Source organism: Amblyomma mixtum, chromosome 7 (genome assembly GCF_055824585.1).
Source record: "Amblyomma mixtum isolate Tamu chromosome 7, ASM5582458v1, whole genome shotgun sequence".
In the NCBI taxonomy this organism is placed as follows: domain Eukaryota; kingdom Metazoa; phylum Arthropoda; class Arachnida; order Ixodida; family Ixodidae; genus Amblyomma; species Amblyomma mixtum.
The window spans coordinates 71,051,352-71,070,867 of NC_143018.1; the positions used below are offsets into that span (position 1 = coordinate 71,051,352).

General features: G+C 48.5%; 1 protein-coding gene across 1 annotated transcript in view; it reads left to right on the top strand.

Moving 5' to 3' along the window:
- The window catches only part of LOC149336432 (uncharacterized), a 39,446-nt gene that overhangs the window by 1,229 nt on the left and 18,701 nt on the right, over positions 1-19,516 (top strand). The window contains exon 2 of the mRNA XM_089552893.1: positions 16,051-16,267. Within this exon, the coding sequence (XP_089409019.1) occupies positions 16,051-16,267 (217 nt within the window). The remainder of the gene's footprint in view (positions 1-16,050; positions 16,268-19,516) is intronic.

The window sequence follows — 19,516 nt, forward strand, 5'->3', positions numbered from 1 at the left end:
ACAATTGACTTCTTAGTCAAGGATTTGAATAGAAGGTGTCTGGTCTGGCTGCGTGTAAGAATACCCTTTTGACTTCTTGAAGCGTGTGTGTTGTTACAATAGCCTCTTTAAGCCGGTGCATCTTGCATTATGCACATGGCACACTACTGGAATGTTCCCATTTAGGACATCATTTTAGCCAGTTATTTCAGGTGGATTCAAACCGATTAACTCTCACAAAAATAAACACATACTTTCATGTTCTTTTTGGGCTGCGGTGGTCGAATTTCGATGGAGGCGAAATTCTAGAGGCCCGTGTGCTGTGCGATGTCAGTGCACATTAGAGAACCTCGTGTGGTCGAAATTTCCGGAGCCCTTCACTACGGCGGCTCTCATAGACTGTGTCGCTTTGGGACATTAAACCCCATAAACCAAACCAAACCTCTCTTCCACTGTGGCTTTCTTTTTACAATCCAGCAGCGCATCCTGGAGGCACCAACTTTTATTCCAGAACACTAAATTTCTCTCGGCCTCTAATTAGTTGGAATGCATCAGCCAAGAGTGAAGTCCTCTAATTTGTTCAGCAGCTCCCTGTGGGCTTGGCAGCCAGGGCTTTGCCTGATTCCTGGATGGAGGTCAACCTGGAGTTGTGATGAGCATCGTTCATGACTGGCCAGATTTCTGAAGGGCCTGAATTTTCAGCCACTGGTCCACCTTGCGGATAATCTGCGTCACGTGGTGATTTTTCAGGATGTTATGGTTTTTGGTTTATAGTTTAGAGCAATTTAACGTCCCAAAGCGACTTGGGCTATGAGGGACCTCGTAGTGAAGGGCTCCGGAAATTTCGGCCACCTGGGGTTCTTTAACCCTTTAACCGCCAGCCCCGAGCTGTACTCGTCATGGGAGATTGTACCAAAATCGCCATTGACGAGGCACACTCGTCCGGCCCGATATTGCGGTGCTGCCGCCTCAAAAGACGAGTTACGGTTGTCAATTGCACTGGTTGCGATTTTGAACACTAGAGGGCGGTGGTCGACTATAAAAAAACGGATTTTGCGCCGGCGTCATCCATGAGGAATGCTGGTGGTGGCAGTGTCCTGAGAAAAAATAGCTGCTTCTTCAAGCAGTTGTGACAGCAGCAATTCTGAGAATATGAAATTTGTGTCTGAAAGTGACTCGGACTTTGTACGTGCTGGAGTCGGCTTCAGATGACGGCAAAAGCAGCGATGACGAAGAGGGTGAGTCGCTGCACGTGTGTAGCAGCGTGCGAGCACGAAAAACCCGCCGCTCGCGCCTCCACGGTTCCATTTTTCTTCAGTGCCTGGGATCTTGCGGCAGCCCACTGACGAGCACGGCATTCTCGGCTGGTTTTAGGCATTTTTTGACCGGGACATCATTGACGTAATCGTCACAGAGACGAACCGCTATGCGGTAGAGTACTTTGCTGCTTGGCGTTCTGCATGGAAACCGGCAGACCGCGATGAGATCGTGGTCTTCCTAGCTCTGATAAAATTGCAGGGTATTGTTGGTGATCCTCGAGTGGAAATGTACTGGTCTACAAAAGAAATTTTGCAGACACCAGTGTTCAGGAAGGCCATGAGCAGGAATCGCTTCAACGCGTTGATGCGCTTCCTCCATTTCACCGATATGGAAACCATGGATGAAGCGACTCACCCGCACCCCAGGCTCTGGAAATTGTGGCCCGTTATCTCGAAGCTGAACGAGGCCTTCCTTTTAGGACGAAGTAATGTCTATTCACTTTCTTTTGTATCACAGTGTATAATATGAAATAAATCCGCGGTGTTTCAATGCGTTCTTCGCATTACTACAGCATCCACTGTGGGAAAGCCACCCTCATAAACTGTTTTTCTTTTTGAACTTTTTGTGTTAATTTTCGCCAGAAACCATCGAAGTAATATATTTTCAGAAACAGAATTACATGGAGAAAATTAGAGTCACTTTAAAAAAATTGGCGATTTTGGTACGTTTTTCGGAAAATAAATTGGCGGTTAAAGGGACAGTGAGGAGAGCTCTGTTAATATTTTTTTATAGCAAAATCCGATAGTTCGGCATTTCATGGCTTTGTTGCCACTTGGCCGGCAGCAAAAGATGCATTTATTTCTGAGAAATTTGGATTCGAAGTTGAAAAAGTGTTTCCCGCCGCTCAGATTCAAACCTGGGATTCTCCTATGACGACACAGGACTAAGTGACGTGAAACATGACGTGAAACATGACGTAACGCAGACTCCGTGATTTCTGACCGCCAGCACAGCGGCCTAGCAGCAGCCGAAATGAAAGCTACCGCCGGCCTCACGTTGAAGGCATCTATCGGCTATTGTGCCCGCCGCTACCGTCGCTTCGCTTACGTTTGCATCGGCGTTTCGCCAGCGTTACGATGGATCCTGTTCTCGAAGTCGTCAACGAAGTTCTCGCAAATAGACACCTTTAGCATACCATGTACCTTGTTACTGTTAGCGGAATACCGGGAGCCCGCCTATAGCCGGTGAGCAGGTGCTGATTGGTCCTGATGCTGCAGGTGCGCGCGTAGCTGCCGGGTACGTGGCGCCATCTGGTGACGTCAAGGAGATTTATGCATGCATTGGCTGCGCCTCAGTGATTTGTGGCTCCTCGTGTCCCAGTGTTACTAGAACCATTGGTTCTAGCAACACTGCTTTGTCCTATGACGTCATCACGCTTGTACTTGCGAGTTTGGCCTGTGGCGGCGATACCTGTATTTTGGTTCTTGCTCTTTTCTACGTTACAAGAGCTTTGTTGTCAGTATGAGTGGCGTATTTGTAATCAGGAGCTGGTATTCTGTCGATACAAGCCAACTTCAATTTCTCCTCAGTGTCCTTTTAACGTGCACTGATATGGCACAGTACATGGGCCTCTAGCATTTCGCCTCCTTCGAAATTCGACCGCCCCAACCGGGATCGAACGTGCATCTCTTGAGGGTATTACAGTGGTCCCATTCTTCAGTGCCTTGGGTTTGCTGACTTCCCTGGGGTTTGAGCGTGAAGAATGAGCATTGCTGAGGGCCCTCTTTGCTCTCTCAGTAGTGATAGCTGTTTGCTGAACCCTGGTTACTGTATAAGGCCGCAGTTCGTAAGGGGGTTCATGAGTGCATGGTGATGAGTGCTTTAGCAGCACTATGCCCCCTTCTTAAAAGCCATGAGAGGCATCGCTGTTCATTTCTCATCAGCATAGCTCTTCGTCTTCTGCTTCTTTTCTTTGTCAGTTGTTTCGAGTTCTTTGTGATGATGTTTCCTCTTCAGATGTTGGTGTGAATCTTCCTTTCAAGGAGGTGTTGTGTCCCCTTATTGCTTTTGTGTGTGTGCGCCCCCGCGTCCTCCTCCTAACGACAGTTCGCATCCTCCTCCTAACGACCACTCAATCCTCCTCCTAACGACCGCTTGCCCCTCGTCGCACGCTGTCACCAGATGCCCCCCCCCACGGTGCGCCCCCGCACCCTCCTCCTGTTCTGGGAAGCCACTCCCTCCCGTGGACGCTTCTCAGCTCCCTCCTTTCTTCGGGCGGCCAGTTCGGCTCCTGCCTCGGTCGACGCTGGTCGCACCCTCATCGGCTTTAAATAAACGAAGTCTTAAAGTACCGTGTGCGTCTTCGCTGCATTCAACACAGCGACCGGACACGACAGTGGCGACGAGAAAGTGGATTCGACCCGCGCTACGCAACGCTATTGACAAGCCATGGCTACGCGAGGGTTTCCCAATCAGATACCAGAGTTCAACGGCTCATCGTGGTCATCGTGGGTTGGACGCCTTCAGTTCTACTTTGAAGCTAACAACATCACAGACCCAGCCTTGAAGAGGGCCAACCTGCTGACGCTGTGCGGGGAGCAGACCTACGATACTGTCTGCGCCCTTATTCAGCCAAGCACACCAGCGGCAGTGTCTTACGATGACATCGTAAAAGCGCTGCAAAAGCACTACGACCCAAGGCCATCCGAGGTCTACAGCCGGGCTCGCTTCCAACGACGAGATCAACTGGAAGGAGAAACTGTGAGCGCCTACGTAGCCGCGCTCAAGAAGCTCGCTGCTGACTGCAATTTTGGAACGCTGTCGACAACAGCTACCGGGCAGGAGGGAGACGCAGCTTCTTCTGCTAACACCACCATGCTTCCCTTGGATGTGATGTTACGCGACAGATTTGTGTGCGGACTGAGTGACGAGTCACTGCAGCAGCGCCTGTTCGCTGAGAAGGACCTCACATTCAGCAAAGCTTACGACATCGCCGTTCGAGCGGAGAGCGCCGGTCACCAGCAGAGAGGGATTCGCCGGAACACCGAGCCGGTACACCAGACAAGCAACCAGGTGCGCAAGCCTTCTGTTGTTGTAAAATCGGTCAAAAAGGCACAACGCTGCTGGCGGTGTGACGACCAACACAACCCCCAGGGATGTCGATTCCAGTCAGCCACGTGTAATTTTTGCCACAAGCGAGGGCATATCGAAAGAGCATGCATTACGAAACGGAGACTTGCCAAGATAAAGTCACCTTCCCAGCCTAATCACAGCGTCAACGCCTCAGAGAATACGCCGCTATCTGATCTCCATGGAACAACATCAGCAACACCATCTGTGTTGTACGACCTGAACACCATGAATCTCGGCACGCGACCGAAGATTTTTACAGAAGTAAGCGTACATCACCAGCTGATTAAGTTCGAGGTGGACTCCGGCGCAGCCTGTACTCTGATCAGTGAGGACACGTTCCGAACTTCATGGCCATCTGACGCACCCGCCCTGCAACAAGACGACACGCACCTGCGAACGTGGTCAGGACAGAATCTGCCACTATTGGGCTCTGCCAACGTGCAGGTTAACTACAACGGCCAGACCCATACGCTACCTCTGCTTGTTGTGAAGGGCACAGGATCAAGCCTTCTAGGGAGAAATTGGTTTTCTCCACTAGGCGTGATGATATGCGGCAAACATCAAAACGCCGATGCGCTAAGCCGTCTGCCACTAGACGCAACTGTTGACGAACCATTTCCACCAGGAGACGTTCTGATGTTCGAAGCACTGCCAGAACCTCCGCTTACAGCAGGCACAGTTGCAGCATCTACGCAGAAGTGCGCAGCTCTCCGGCTAGTTTACACAGCTGTTCAACAAGGCAACGTGCATAAACTCAAAGGGGACAACTTCGACGCTTACCACAGGCGAGCTACAGAGTTGAGCACCCATCGCGGCTGCATCATATTTGGGTCCCGAGTTGTGATGCCGAGAGAACTACGCGCACAAGCTATGTCTCTCATCCACGCCGGACATCGGGGCATCGTTGCAATGAAAAAGTGTGCCAGAAGCTACATGTGGTGGCCTGGCATTGACAACGACATCGAAACAGTGGTGCGAGAATGCAAGCCTTGCCAGAGCAGCCGGAGCGCCCCGCCGAAAGCTCCTGTCCCAGAATGGGAAAAGCCAGACACACCATGGCACACACTGCACATTGATTTTGCAGGACCAATTGAGGGCTGCACTTTCCTTGTGGTCGTAGATGCCTACACAAAGTGGCTTGAGATAAGGCAAATGGGACAGACGACTTCGGCAGCAGTCATTGACAACCTCCGATCACTATTTGCAACGTTCGGCCTGCCGCGCAAGGTAGTGTCGGACAACGGAACACCGTTTGTGTCTGCGGAGATCCTCAAGTTTTATCGCGACAACGGGATCTCATCAGTTACATCGGCCCCCTACCACCCAGCGACAAACGGACAAGCCGAGCGCTACGTAGCCGAGCTAAAACGCGCCCTTGAAAGAGATCAGACAGGCTCGCTGCAGCGCCGCCTTGCGCGCTTTCTCTTCAAGCAGCACACGACGGTTCAGAGCACAACAGGCGAGACCCCCTCGAAAATGATGTTCGAGCGTGAAATGCGAACCCAGCTCACAGCCATCCTCCCCGAGCCAAAGGCAGAGACGTTCCGGGAAGAAAAAGCAATTCCGCGCTGCGGCACGCTTAATGAGGGGCAGCGCGTCCTCGCCCGACAGTTTCTGAAAAAGCCACGCTGGGAGGAAGCTACAATTGTCAGACGCATAGGCCTGCGCTCTTGGCTCGTCAACATACATGGCACAGTAGCACGCCGACATCTCAACCAGCTGCGTAGATTTACGACGCCGTCTGAGAGCTGTCCGCCAGCGGAGAGAACACGTGCACCATCTTCCCACATAGCCTGGCACCTCTTCCCGGAAGAAGAGACTTCGCCCAGGACAGACCTAGGAGACACAGCGAACAACAGCCAGCCTACAAGTGTTTCTCCCCCGAGCGCACAAAGCCAGCGCGCCTCCACGCGTGAGCGCCGACCCCCTGCACGATACCAGGCAACTTTCTAAGGGGGAAGGAAGTGTTGTGTCCCCTTATTGCTTTTGTGTGTGTGCGCCCCCGCGTCCTCCTCCTAACGACAGTTCGCATCCTCCTCCTAACGACCACTCAATCCTCCTCCTAACGACCGCTTGCCCCTCGTCGCACGCTGTCACCAGATGCCCCCCCCCACGGTGCGCCCCCGCACCCTCCTCCTGTTCTGGGAAGCCACTCCCTCCCGTGGACGCTTCTCAGCTCCCTCCTTTCTTCGGGCGGCCAGTTCGGCTCCTGCCTCGGTCGACGCTGGTCGCACCCTCATCGGCTTTAAATAAACGAAGTCTTAAAGTACCGTGTGCGTCTTCGCTGCATTCAACACAGCGACCGGACACGACAGGAGGATTTCAGCTGATGTGTTCAGGGATATAGCATTGTTCCCTAGTTCAGAAGAAACTCACAGAGATGTTTTTTCCAGTTGCTTCCTGCTGTCTCGGCTGTTTTTTTTACGTTTATAATAAATCTCTCAACCTCGCCGTTTTCTTGTGGCCACAGGGGTGTTGCCCTGTGATGCCGAATGCCCGTGAGCTCGAGGGATGCAGGAAATTCCTTCCCGAGGAAAGGGGGACGATTGTTGCTCTTCAATACGTGAAATTTTCCATGGTGTGAGAACATGTTGTTCAGCTTTGCTGCCACAGTTTCTACATTCAATGCAAAGTCTGCTGCCAGTGGCTGTTATGGTTCATCTAGGAGTGGCATCATGCACAATGGTGGACTTATTTTTCTGCAACTCTTCTGTGGCAATCTTCACAGTTTTTGATAGCTGACTCTGCTTTTTTGTCAATTCCTGGGAACCATATCTTCATCTTGACCAGTTTGGTATAATTCATGCCTTCATGTTCTCTGTGTGCCAGGTTGATGGTTTGTGACTGAGCTTCTTCTGGTATTACCAGCCTTGTTCCCCTCAAAACATCATCACTACTAGTGACTATTAGTTCACTCCTGATCTGGATGAAGGTACTTAGATCATCATCTTTTGAGTCTCTCAGGTAATGTCCAATCACTTGTTTTTAGTTCTGTGATGAGCAGTCTCATTTTCAGGTCATTTTTTCATGCCTTTTCTCTGCATTGTCAGTGCTATCGGTGTACCAGTCTGCAGGATGAAGGAAACATACTCATCTGTTGCAGCATACTCTCTGGATGTGATAACGGAATACTTACTCATTGGCATCCAGCCGCCGCGGTGGCTCAGCGGTTATGGTGCTCGGCTGCTGACCCGAAAGACGCGGGTTCGATCCCGGCCGCGGCGGCTGGAATTTCTTTGTAGGAGAAATTCTAGAGGCCCGTGTACTGTGCGATGTCAGTGCACGTTAAAGAACCCCAGGTGGTCGAAACTTCTGGAGCCCTCCACTACGGCGTCTCTCATAGCCTTAGTCGCTTTGGGACGTTAAGGTGGCGGTTCCACTGCCGCCATCTTGCGAGTAGTTCATATTCTGCCACCAGGCTACGACACTGATCCATCACTGAAAAAGTGTCTACCCGTCTTGCCCCCAGCGACCCGAGACTGGTTTTGGTTGAGATGTTGAGATACGTGTCCGGTCCTTTCTTGACCCGTGCACCCGTGCTGCGTGAAGGCTTTTCTTTTGTTGCTGCGCCTGCCTTCAGAGGATTACAAACGAACCATGGCAAGCCCGGCTGCTAGTCCCCGTCGTGCGTGGGGGGAGGTGTTGGCTGGGGTGGTTCCGCATGCTTCTTTCTCTGCCTGTCCCTCGCCAAAGCCAAAGAGAGTGGGGCTTCCTTTATTCGGTCTATGGTTCCGGAAGGGTGAAGGGAAAAAGTTGGAGAGCCGGGGCAAAGAGGGTACCGTCTTTGTCCAAACGGCGTCAGAGGTGAGGTGATCCTTGTTCGGGATAAGGATGCCAGCACGGGAACAGAGGACCGTTTCCTTCTCTCTCTTGTTTAGCCTTGGCTAAATAGCCGCAGAAAGCTGTACCGTCGATGTTACTATCTGGAGGGCCTCCTTTGAGGGAATGTGCCGTTTCGTTCTTGAGTTTTACGCGACTACAGACTTTCCTGTTTTCAATGTCGTGACATATATTAGTGGGAGCAAAGAAAAAGAAAAAAATAATGCTGCCCAGCCCGCATCGCAAAAGGCACAACGTCGACACAGTGGAAACTTGGGAGAGTTAGTGATAATTGTCGACATAATTGCACAGAGCAAATTAGTAAGTAAGCGAAAAGAGGAAGCGGACGCCGAAAATAAGGAAGGTGTGAAATAAAGAAAATTAATTATGTTTATGTCCCATGTATGTATTTCTAGCGTTTTTTTTTTTCAATGAACCTTATAGTTGAAATCGGTGCCTTTCTTGTGTCCTTCCTTCTGCCCTCGTCTTTTGCGCGTTCAATCACTTCGTCACTGTTGATGCATAGTAATATTAGTAGTAGTCGGAACACTCCTGGTCTAGAGTGTAACCTGCTAACTATAGCGCTGAAAAAATATATATTTTTTTATCAAATGATATTGCATCCATGATAAGAAAACTATAACAAAGACAGCTATACAATTTAGTCAACGCTCAGCGTATGCCTGTCCAACCTTATAAACTATGGTTGGTAAAGAAAAAGGCAGAGAGAAGTGGGCAATTGTCAATTTCTGTTTACCCTTGAGATGAATCGACATTGCGCAAGAGACGTGAAATTGCTATTGAGAGGGTTAGCACCGCAGGGTGTCGGAATGTGTTTACCTCAGAAGCAAATATTCGTCGTACATGCGGCGGCACCTTGCAACCAATTCGATCAACTTCGACGGAATTTTGCCAAGGCTCACAAAAATGCAGTATACAGATGCATACCATTCACGAGGCGGACTCGAGACTTTTTTATAGACATTGTACGAAGAAAAACGGGGGGGGGGGGGGCGAGGTGTGCAGGAATGCTGCCAGAAAAAAGGGGTCGGCTACAAAGCGATAGTTCTGTAGGCACTTAGGGCGACCCCCTCCCCTCTCTCGTTTGGACCCTAAACTGCGTGCTCTTATTCATTTTAGACGTACGTCTTTCTTGTATCCAGTTTGCATCATTAGGTTGCTTATTCCTTCCAGAATTTTCCATCGCGTGCTGAAATGTATATCTTTCTAACCTTGCGTCGATTTGCCTCGATTTGGTGGGATCAAAGATTGAAAAAGTGCGCCCGCGTATGTGTGTGTGTATGCGTGCGTGTCCACGCGCGCGTACCTGGAAACTGTAGGAACAGCTGCTATTTTCACACCGTCTATTGTCAGGAAACTATAGCCTCGTTTACATGAACCCGACTTCGGCGGGTCGAGCCAGGAGATCGAGTTGAGGAAGGTCAGCCCAACTTGACTGCATGTTTACATGAACTCGATTTTAGCGAGTCGCGACCGGTTCAACAGCAGCGGCACCAAGCGTCGAACGGCGCAGCGGGAAAGGGCAGTGGCAGCCGGGAAAATTGCGGCATGCACGGCTGCCTCGCAGGCGCTACGGCGCAAGCGAATAACAGGTTCGCATTTATCACCCCTCCTTCCACTAACCCGACTCAGACCGGTTTACGTGCTATCTGCTGTTGGGGTCGAGTGAGTCAACCCACCCCCTGCAGCGGAGTTGACTGGACTCGCTCCCTCGACTCCCGGACCCGACTCGTTTACATGAACCCAGTAACCGGTTTTCAGCTCAAATCCTCCACTCAACCGGTCATGTAAACACCGCTTATAACGTGCTTGTAATCATTTTCCGAGAATTCCTTTTCCTGCGGCGCTAGTCTACCCCGCCTGCAGGAGGGGCGCGCAGCAAGGGGAGGGGGCGGTCCTTTGTGCCAGTTCCCGAAAAGGGGACTTCTCAGCACTATAGTCGGTTACAACAAAAGAACGAAGCGGCACACGCAACTCAGACGGAGCTCTCCAGCCAATCACATCGATTTGTGTGGCTGTGCATGCAGCCAAGCCTGCGAAAGAGAGCGAAGGAGTCGGCGCTTTGTCCTCGTGTCGCCGACAGTGGATGTCCTTTGTTCGGGATTAGGCTAAAAGAATAATAACGCAAAAAGAAAGGAAAAGATTTTGCTGCCCCGGCATCCGCCATCGTCTCTAGGAGCACCTGAGCAGGAGCAGGGGAAAAGACAGGGAGAAAGGCGAAGGTACTAGTAGGTGTGGTGCCCCCGTTTATTGTCTCAGCTGCACTGGCCACTAAAGGGGGAGAGGGCTGGGCTGCTCACCTTTCGCATAGATCCGCGCGAGAGCGTCTTTTTCGCAAAAGCGCTGAATGTTACAGGTGGGGTCATATTCGGCATCAGACGGTCGTGGCGGCTTCAGTCTCCACCTGTGCTGTCGCGGCGCACCGGTGGACCGGTGGAGACCGAACAGAAAACTGTTCGGTCGACGCGCTTGGCTGGGCGGTCTCCTTTGATGGGCATGTGTTGCTTCGTTCTTGAGTTGTACCCGACTTATATACCACATGGATTCATTTCAGCGGAGGAACATGGCGCCCTCTGAACCACGGCATTCGTTTGAAAGAAGTGCGAGTCTAGTTCAGGAAAACTGCACCTGCTCCATGGTTAGTGCTGAAATAGTGCAGCTGCAGCCGCCATGGAAGCAGATGATGGTTTGCGGGTTGTGATAAACGGCGGAGACTCAAGTAACTTTCACTCGTCGACAAGCTAGAACGCTGCTCGAGTTCTCCAAAGAAACGGATCGAGGCTGGTTCATGGCAACATGTTATTGTGATGTGCGGTTTGCACATTTCTTCATGAGATACGAGAGGTTGGCTGCCGCTGATGTAGGCTGTAAACAGCTGGCTGCAATTCATTGGCATCACAAAGGCTAGCGACGACCAGGCCTGCACTCGACCATCCGTTTTGGAAGCAGACAGTGCCAAACTGCGCTCAAAGTGCCGGAACTAGCGGTACACACCCGCCGCACCGCCGCTGCCGCAGAACTTTGCCGAACTGGTGCATTGAGTGCAGGCGAATCGAGCGCTCTCCAACTTCCCCTCCACAGCGCTAGCCGGAACAACGAACAACCGGCAGCACGAAGCGAAAGCCTGTCTCTTCCCTTTCCTGTCGCTTTAGCAATGCCAAAGCTGTCCTCGAAAAATAATACGACGCCCAGAATGCGTTTCGTAGCGTCAGGTGAAAAAAATTGGCAGTGGCTTAGCTCTGCTATGCCTGGATATACGTAGCGTAAAGTGATCCGGTGTTTCGGCCGCACGTTTCGCCTTGGCTGCTCGACGGCAAACTGCCAGGCGACAACCTCGGGATCGGAAGAATTTACATTTTCCAGTCTTCTGCGCCGTTTGGCAGCGGCTCGACTCTCCTTAGCGCGCGGCGCAACTGTCGTAAACACGAGGTCACGCGTCGGAGAGGAGCGCACGCCGGCAGCGAGGAGCTCGCACCGGCTGTGGCGAGGAGGCGACGCACCGGCGGATCTGCGCCTCTCGTGACGTCACGCGGTTCTCGCGCATGCGCATAACAGGCGGCGCACACTCGCGCAAAACTCGGCTCTGACCCGCGTAGTGTGGCTTTATTAGCTTTACGCTACAAAACAATCCAGCAAAGCAATATGGCGGAAATCTGCTTGGAAGTTCGACACACACTACATAGGGCAAAATCGAGGGAAACGTGCGAACATCGTAGAGGTATCGTTCCCTCTCGTGAACACCTCCTGATTGTAAATGTTTAGCAGCGCCACACTCGTTATTTTTTTTAACTGTGATTATTTAGTACACGTGCATGTGTGTAGATGGCGCCACTTACTAAATTTATCTACATTTATCGCATGTCGCTGCGTTATTGCTATTATTGTTTGTATTCTGTGGACTTTGTTCTTGGCAATTGTTACAAGTTGATTAAAGGAATGAGAGACCGACATTTTAAGAGTATATTTGCCAGAAAAAAAGAAGCCGCGGAACGTTTCAAGAGCTTGTGTCCTTCATGAGGAGAACAAAAAAGGTAGCTAAAATCAACTAGACATTGCGCATTCCCCAAAAGCCGTAGAGTAAAGGCGATGCTTAGCCGCGTAGAGCGAAGTATTAAGTTTCTTCACGCAAAATCTCAAAACTGCCACGCTCTGGTTACCTGAACAGTTTTGCATTCCGTTTTTGACTATTTCGAAAAAACGCTAACTTTGATCAGGAATAACTTTTAAACTAAACAAGGCAGACGGATGAAATTTGCAGAATGGAAGGGCGATTAGACGATCTCAAACTGTACAAAAAGGCGCCGCAGTGCAATGCATATCCCAAAAGTTATTGCAGATTACATTGTTCTGTTTTCTATGCTTTTCAAACATGCGTGGCTAATAAACTAATCTATACACGTACTTCTAAATGCTTAAATATGGTGATTAGCATCCGATCTCAAAGTATCTCGAAAGATATTTCTCTAGGTGTAAGAGGTTTTTCACAATTTTGCATTTCCTGAGACAAGTTGAGCTCAACTGCCAGTTTTCATCTTTGCGTTTTCTTTTACAGTTGAATCAAATTTGCAGCTACCGTTAAACAAAATGCATCTTTTGAAAGCAGAGAAAAGTAGCTTTTCGGAGATATCTGAACCATATTTATGAAGCGAACGAGCGAGGTACAGTCGACGTACAAATATCACCAAAAATGGTTCCCGCTCACCGTCAGAGTGGGACCGCCACCTTAAACCCCATAAACCAAACCATCATTGGCATCCACCCAAGCGAAGCCATACAGCTACAAAGAAAAGCTATACAGCTTTCACCGAGACTTCATAATTAAGGAAAAATTCATCCTGGTCCGGAGTTCGAACCTGGGACCACCGTTAAACCTTCCACATCAGCAGTGGTGGTTGTCCGTACACGTAGTTGGTCGGGTTTCCTCCCTATGTGTGCTGGATGCCAGAAGTGTAGTGCTGTGGCCTCAGGTTAAAACATTCCAGTCTCTCTGATAGCTTTGCACTTCGGTGCTTGATTGTGGATGCACTAGTTAGTGGTAGGGAGTTGGTCTTCACTGTGGATTTGCCTCCAATCAGGCAGTTGAAGTGTTCAGTCATGGACATAATAGCCAGCATCCCTTTGCCAGTCTATGTGTGGTTTTTCTCAGTTGGTGTTAGCACTCGGCGGTAGCATGCAAAGATGTTGGGTTTCCTTTTCATTGGCATTTCTTGGACCAACACTGGTGCTATCCTGTCAGGTTGGGATCAGTGATGACATATATTTCTCTGTTGGCTTCAGAATATGCTAACATGCGAGATCTTTTTAAGGGTGGATAATGGTCTTAGAACTACCTTTTATTTCTGGCTTAATCTTTATCATAGTTACTGTAAAAGTGTGCTTTTTTATGTAGAGTCCGGATATGCAATTAGGTTTTAAAGACCTCAACTAGCATATGGGCTACATACGGAGTTTTATGGTTTTAATTAAGCCCTTCGTTACAGGCCGTTAGCCAGAAAATATTTAGAAATTATTACAAACATTTACAAAGCTGCATTCCCTAAGATGCACTTTGTGCAGTGATGCTGTTTTAGCACTTGCCTCACAGAAAATACATTGGTAAAAAAATATAAATAGAGTGTACAAAATGAGTCGGCTGGTAATTTAGGAAAGCTACTGGTTAAATTTGATTCATAATGTAAAAGCTAGCAAAAAAAACATCACCGTACAGTTCTCCTCCCTAATAAATTGATAGTAACGTCATTTCAATCTCTCCATCGCCCAAGGCAAACCAGAGAAAAACTTTGTAAGGTGGAGGCTGTATTTATAATGTTATGAATGACATAGACATTTGAAGTCTGTGAGCACTTATTGAGTGCGGGAAATTGGATCACTTGAAAACAGCTGTAGTGTTGGCTGCACTAGCTGCGCTGCTTCGTTGCCATCTTGGAAGCTGCCATACAAAAGGGCGCTAATCGACGAAAGCTCGTGTTTCATTTTTCAGCTACGCGGCTCTTAAAATATTTTTTTGTACTTTGGGATTGTTTTGAGTGCGGATACTTTTCAGAGATATAGTCTAATATTTAGTACGAAATTTAGTACGAAGTAGTAGTAATTTAGTACGAAAAAATGCTTTTATAAAAAGTGCACTTTTTCACAATTTTCTATGATCTCAAGACCCGCATCCTCCCCTAACTCCTGTTTTAAATAATCCAGGGCTTTGTGGTGCTGCTTCATCCAAGAGAACTCTCTGTGAGCATGGGTGAGGCACTTTAGTGGTTCAACTATTTGTGGCAGGTGAGGAATGAAAGAGCTGCAGTAATTTGTCATCCCAAGTAGGCTTGCGACTTCAGTTCGGTTATCTTCGCCATTGCTTCCACTTTTTCGGGATCTACACTGACTCTGATAGGAGAGAACACATGACTGAAGGATGTTGGTCTCCTGGATTCTATCATGCACTTTTCCTCCTTCAGGATGAGCCCTGCATCTCAAAAGTGCTTGAGCTCCAGCCACAGCTGTCAGCCATGTTCTTCAATTATGCTGTCGTGCTGCCTCAGGGAAGAATGTCACCACTGATATTAACGATGCCTTCTTCACTAGGCAGCAGTTGTCTTTCTTATGGTGTCCTCGAATATCTCCGCAACAGCATTGACTCCAAACAAGAGCCTTTTTTGCCTTCTCAGTCCATCGTGTATGGAAAAGGTCGTTACCATTCATGAACCTTCTTCCAGCTTTAGGTGGTGCTACCACTCGTTGAGATCCAACTTCGAAAATAATGCTGCATCATTTAGAATGCTGATGGCCTCTTCGACGTTATGCATGATCTGATGTTCTAAGGCAATGGCTTTGTTTGCTTATTGCATGTCATTGTGCTTAAGCACAATTACAATGGGCGGGACCCATGGGGTTGGGCCTGTTACCTGTTCTAAGATGTCTTGGTCTTCCAGACACCTTATCTCCACCTCCACTACATGTCGCATCTGAAAAAGTATTCTTTATTTTTGGTTTTTGTACATGGCAGGCTCCTTGTAGCTTTCAATTTTTTTAGCACAAATCCAAATGTAAATTACGCGATTCAGCTAGGAAATTCCTATCCTGTGGAAGTGTGAACAGAACTGAGCTGCACTGTGAACTGAACTCCGTCTAAAAATTTCCGTAGCACTTGAGGTTTTTATGTGCTCGTAGCCCCATATACATCTTTTTTTGTTTTGTTTTGTGTGCGATGTCAGTGCACGTTAAAGAACCCCAGGTGGTCGAAATTTCCGGTGTTCTTCACTATGGCATCTCTCATAGCCTGAGTCGCTTTGGGACATTAAACCCCATAAACCAACCAACCAACCATTTTTTTTATGCGAAGCATATTACTAGAGGTACACTACAGCCCTTCGCCGTGGTTACACGCCGTGCACACCACGTGGTACAGTGATGTCACACCATGTGACATACCACGTGACACATGACGTCACGACAGATCGCCGTCACGCGCTGGGAGAGGGAGAACGATGCCATGGCACAGACGCCGGAATGTCCTCGAGCGGCATTCCCGCGCATTTCGAACGCGCGTTCACACTCAGTGTAGGTGAAACACTCGCTCTACTGGGCAGGCGGACGCGGCTTCTGTGGCAATCCAGGCGCTCACCCAACGCGCATCTCGGGGTTAGTCGGCGTTCCGCTGTAGCCATGCCGTTGTCTTCCCCCACGACGAAGGCTTGTATTAAAATGACCAAGTATTCAACCAAGGAAAGCCATGTATTACCAATCCTAGCCACCAGTATGCTTCGCATCTGACTAGGCTTAACCTTAGCTAAGCCTCAGCAATTTTTTTGTTTTGATATTGCATGCCATGTTTCTTGTTCTCTGCAGAGTGTCCTCTACCTCAAGTACACCTGTCATGAGCTGCTGCTGCTCTTCTGCAATGTCATCAACGTGGTGGTTCAACTCGGCATGGGCGTCCCGCTGCTCATCGAGTCAGCCCAGGAGGTGCTGGCCGTGCCCATCAACGGCACGAGTGGCAGCAACATGCTGCCAGTTCAGCCCTATGACCCATTTGCCTTTGATGTCATCGTGATCTTTACGGTCGGTTAGTGTCAACCTTTGCGCTTGTGTCCATCGGATGTCAGTCAGGACGGATTGTAAGCTTTGAGCGCAGTGTAGGTAAAGGCTGCCTGTGTACCGTTGGCTGTTGGCATGGCCTCTAATATTCCCATTGCATAGGGTACTAGACCATCTAACTGAGGACTTGTTTTCCTTGCCGGTATGCCCTGGGGAGTGTTTTGCTGAAAGTGAACGCAACTGCTTGTTACACTAAACAAATAAATCCCATTTCCTATTTCCTTGAAAGTCATGACATGTTTAATATGGCATTTTACTGCTTGTTACACTAAACAAATAAATCCCAATTCCTATTTCCTTGAAAGTCATGACATGTTTAATATGGCATTTTACAGTAAGAACTGTTAAGCACCCATTCCGGGGTTTCGCGTCATAGTAGTGTGTCGTCTGTCGTAGTTGTCCGTGTAACTGGTGGGTGTATTGCAATGGGAACCACTCGCAGAGTAGTTCAAAGAGGAAGGTATGTGAGCCGAGAAATGCATAACCGGTGGGTGGTTACCACAGGAACCATTGGAAGTGTGGTTACCTTGGAAGGAGGGGGGTATCGGGAGGGCGCAGGAATTCCCAACTGGAGGATGTCTCCACTGGAAAAAGGAGGTTATGGCGAGAGCGTAAGGAGGCGCAACTGGTTGGCGCTTGCCACGGAAACCACCCGGAGGGTAGTTGCTTTGTAAGGATGAGAAGGAGGGTTACCATGAAAGGAGGCTTTATGGGTAGGAAAGTGTAACCAAAGGGGGGTTACTACAGTAATCGTCTGGAAGGCGATTACCATGGAAAGAGGATGTTATGGCGAGAGCGTGAGGTGGCACACCTGGTGCGTGGTTGCCATGGGAACCAATTGGAGGGTAGTTACCCTAGAAGGAAAAGGAGGGTTGCTATGGAACGTGGGTATGGCAAGAGGAGGAGGTTATGGCGAGAGTGTAAGAAGGCGTACCACAGTAACCATCTGGAATCTGATTACCCTGCAAGGAAGAGGAATGGTATGGAAAGAGTGGAGGAATGTAGCACGGTCCATCTGCGGCAGCCGCTGCGAAACGCGCTGCCCGAGGAGAGGATCATTGGCAACGCACTACTTCTAGAGCGGTGGTCTGAAGAGGAGACGTAGACAAAAAATGGCTATGTGTGGAAAAACAATACGAGCACCCTAGAACTATACAGATGTGAGGGTGCTTTCATATTGTCGATCACAACATACAGTAAAGTACAAATACCTTAACATCTGTCGCTGAATCTTGCGTTAACCAGTGGTAACTGTCCTGTCAATTTTTTTGAAGGAAAATTCTTTTGTTGCTCATGTTTTTCTTTATGTGATTAGTATATTGAAGAAGGGTGTGATACAGAGGGCAGCTTGCACTTCATGATTACCTCCAAAAACAGTCAATATTCAGTCTACCTATTGCAAATAAATGAAATTAGACATATTTAGACATATAGTTCTTATTAGTTGCGATAGGTGGAAGCAGCTGGTCTTGTTTGTTGCACATTTGAAGTCTTTAGACCTGCTTCATGGGGTGAGAATGCCAGAGGCGGATGTCAAAGATGCACTCCCCAGTTCAGGAGTTAAAAGTAAATTAGTTGATGTAAAGGTGGCAGTTGTTCCGTTGTACATACAAAACCCATGACCACATAGCATTGGTAGCATTAGTTTAGAGCCTATTATGAAAAAAAAAGAAAGCTTGTATTCATTGCTCCCTTGATATTTTACTAATTCATTTGATTCAGTTGGTCTGTGAGTAGAGTGCCATGTAATGTGGACGTTATCAACTCGGTTGTCCTATTAGGTATATAGATGTTTAGGTACAGTATAGCCTGATATTACAGACGTAACAAATTTGCAATGAAGGGCTTACGGTGTCGTTCTGTTTGTACATCAATTATAAAACAAAGTACTGTTTGTGTATAATTCTTTACCTTGTTGGAAGTATAGCGCAGACTGCTTATAATGTTTGTCACGGTAGCTGCGAAAATCCGCTCTATAAGGGGTACCACACTATAACCAAAACAGCTTTTTTTGAGGTCAAAGTACACGCTAGATGGGTAGCTTCCCTTTCAAAAATGCTGTATTTATCACTGAACAAAAAGCAACCCACGAAGTCCGCTGCATGCTTAGATTAGTTTTAGCACAATGCGACCGCAGACCTGCAGAAGTTACTGCAACGGCCGTCGCGAAACTGCGCATGTGCGTGATATCAGCACATGCCGAATTCCACCAACGCGGTTGCGCTGCATGCGGTATGCTAAAGCATCATTATCTGAGGCACCATGAATTGCTGCATAATTTTTTGTCATGTTTATTTTGCGGAGTAAACAGCAGCGCGCCTCAGAAGCCTTCGGTGCCGCACAGGGAAGCGCACTTGCTGTTGCACACAGTCACCGAGCAGATTTTAAAACTGCTCTGTTACCGGTACTTCACTTCTCGCGACCGCATTTTAAGCGGTATTACTTTACATTGAGTCCTATGGGAAGCAGACCGGTAGCCGGCAAAAACCGCACTATATCCGGTCCCGCACCATAAGCGGTTACGTTATAAATGGTCTCCACTGAACTGGTCGTTTCTAAACTGACTCTAGTTGGATACAACTTCACTCAGCAGTTAAGCTCCGCCCACATTCATGATCAGCACGCACTGTCCTTTGTGACAAGGAAGTTGTCCGTTGTTAAAGCTTTTCTTGTTACTTGAAGAAAATGCTGATCACTAGGCGAACTTATAAGCACTAAGATTTTGATGCCTCTGAATTGTTTAATTGAAGGGAACATTGTGATATTTACTTTGTTTATTGCTATGATTCTGCAGGCCGTGGTCTTTTGTTGCCAACTAGTTATCTTTTTTTTTTTCAGTTTCTATTGTACCCTAGGTGTTATAAGGGAGTAATTACTCATTGACATCCACCCGAGCGCAGCCATACGGCTACAGAGGAAAGTTATACAGCTTTCTCAGAAACTTCGTAGTTAAAGAAAAATTGCCGTCCCGGTTAGCTCAATTGGTAGAGCGACTGCTCCGGTGAAGCGGTGGTCCCGGGTTCGATCCCCGGACCAGGACGAATTTTTCTTTAACTACGAAGTTTCTGAGAAAGCTGTATAGCTTTCCTCTGTAGCCGTATGGCTGCGCTCGGGTGGATGTCAGTGAGTAATTACTCCCTTATTACAAATCTTCTCCACCTTGGGGGATTCCCCTAAAACATTTGGTCAAAATACCCTAGGTGTTGTGTGCCATACT